This window comes from Cornus florida, unplaced genomic scaffold (assembly GCF_030987335.1).
Source record: "Cornus florida cultivar Cherokee Brave unplaced genomic scaffold, ASM3098733v1 CherokeeBrave_3.0.0_Hap2_Chr05, whole genome shotgun sequence".
Classification (NCBI taxonomy): domain Eukaryota; kingdom Viridiplantae; phylum Streptophyta; class Magnoliopsida; order Cornales; family Cornaceae; genus Cornus; species Cornus florida.
The window spans coordinates 60,961,344-60,962,882 of NW_026775575.1; the positions used below are offsets into that span (position 1 = coordinate 60,961,344).

At 27.9% G+C, this 1,539-nt stretch overlaps 1 protein-coding gene across 1 annotated transcript; it reads left to right on the top strand.

Moving 5' to 3' along the window:
- Window positions 1–243: 243 nt before the first annotated feature.
- On the top strand, window positions 244–846 carry LOC132309340 (uncharacterized). The gene has a single exon (XM_059807657.1). The coding sequence runs from the start codon at window positions 244–246 to the stop codon at window positions 844–846; it is 603 nt and encodes a 200-aa protein (XP_059663640.1).
- Window positions 847–1,539: the final 693 nt, after the last annotated feature.

Here is a 1,539-nt window from a genome sequence, read left to right on the forward strand (position 1 = left end):
ATATACCCTTCCATAATGATTATTAGATATATATATATATATATATATATATATATATATATATATATAATTATGCAAAGATAATTATTTAAATATCTTCATAACCATGTGCCTTTAATAATTAACCCAGCAATGCTTCCTTCAAACCCAAGACCACATCCATTGGTCTTACTCCTCTTAAGTCCAATCCAATTAAAACAATATAATTAAATTAAATCTAATAATTATAAATAATCTGATAACATGAAGACTGCTATTCAGCAGACTCATATTCATGCAGGAAGTGATCAAATCAAGTGGAAGCATGGGAATTTCTCACTGAAAGCAGCATGGAATTGTTGCAGAGTTACTGGAAACAGGTGTAAATGGGCTAGATTGTGTTGGAAACATTGCAGGTCTCGAATCAGTTTGTGTGTTGTCATCATTTTACATAACAAAAATTTATCTTTTGTGAATTTGCAGAAAAGAGGATTGCCAGTTACTTCTATTTGTCATAATTGTTATGCTGGGGATGATTCTAATGAACATCTGTTCTATCATTGTGGTTTTGTTGTTGAGATTTGGAGAGGGGTTTTTGATTTGTTGCAGCTACAGGTTCCTCAGTTTTTAAGTCTCAATCACATTGTGGCCTGGTTTTTGTACAACACTACGACAAAGTCTCTTAAATCTAAGATTTTGAATGGGACTTTTCCAGTTACTCTATGGAAGATATGGTCCAGTAGAAATGCTATGCTTCATACAGGAATACAAGAACAGAGCTCACATGCAGTGCAAGCTATTATTTGGGATGTTATCACATATCTCAATATTAATTTAGTAGACTTATTGATTGTATTTGGTTTGTAATTTTTCTTTCTGAGGTCTGTTGTTTGCTGAAATTGGAATTTATTTCCTTTTTTAGGCTTTGGAGATTTGTCTCCTAATGTAATTGTACTATTTTGAATATTTTTATAAAATCAACCCATTTAGGGAAAAAAAATAATTAAAAATAATTAACAAACAATTCACACAAGTATAAATACACACAAATCAAATAAAAATTCAATCATAGCATTCCACAAAGCAAAATACCACATCAATTCATCAAATATAATTATGAAATATAATCTAATTAAAATAAGACAATTAATAGTACTCAATTAAATAAAACAAATCATTTAAAAATAATATAAAAGCAATTAATTCTAATTAAATCAAACAAATCATTTTAAAATAAAATAAAAGTAATTAATCTCAATTAATAAATCTTTTAAAATATCGGGGTATTACAGGATATAGCAAGAAAAAAAAAATGAAAAAGATAATTAGATTAATGGAGTGAAAATCAAAGATGATGGAACAACAATTAATTGGCACATCAATGTTGTTCATACTTTTATTGTAGATACATTGCTGATAAAGTGAAGATCAATCATATCGAAAGAAGTTGAAGAGAAAAAAAATAAAACGGTGAGAGAGATTGTAGCAATTTAGCAAAATTATTTAGACTCAATTTCATTCTTATTTCTAGTTATATTACAATCCTAACTTGATATGTAA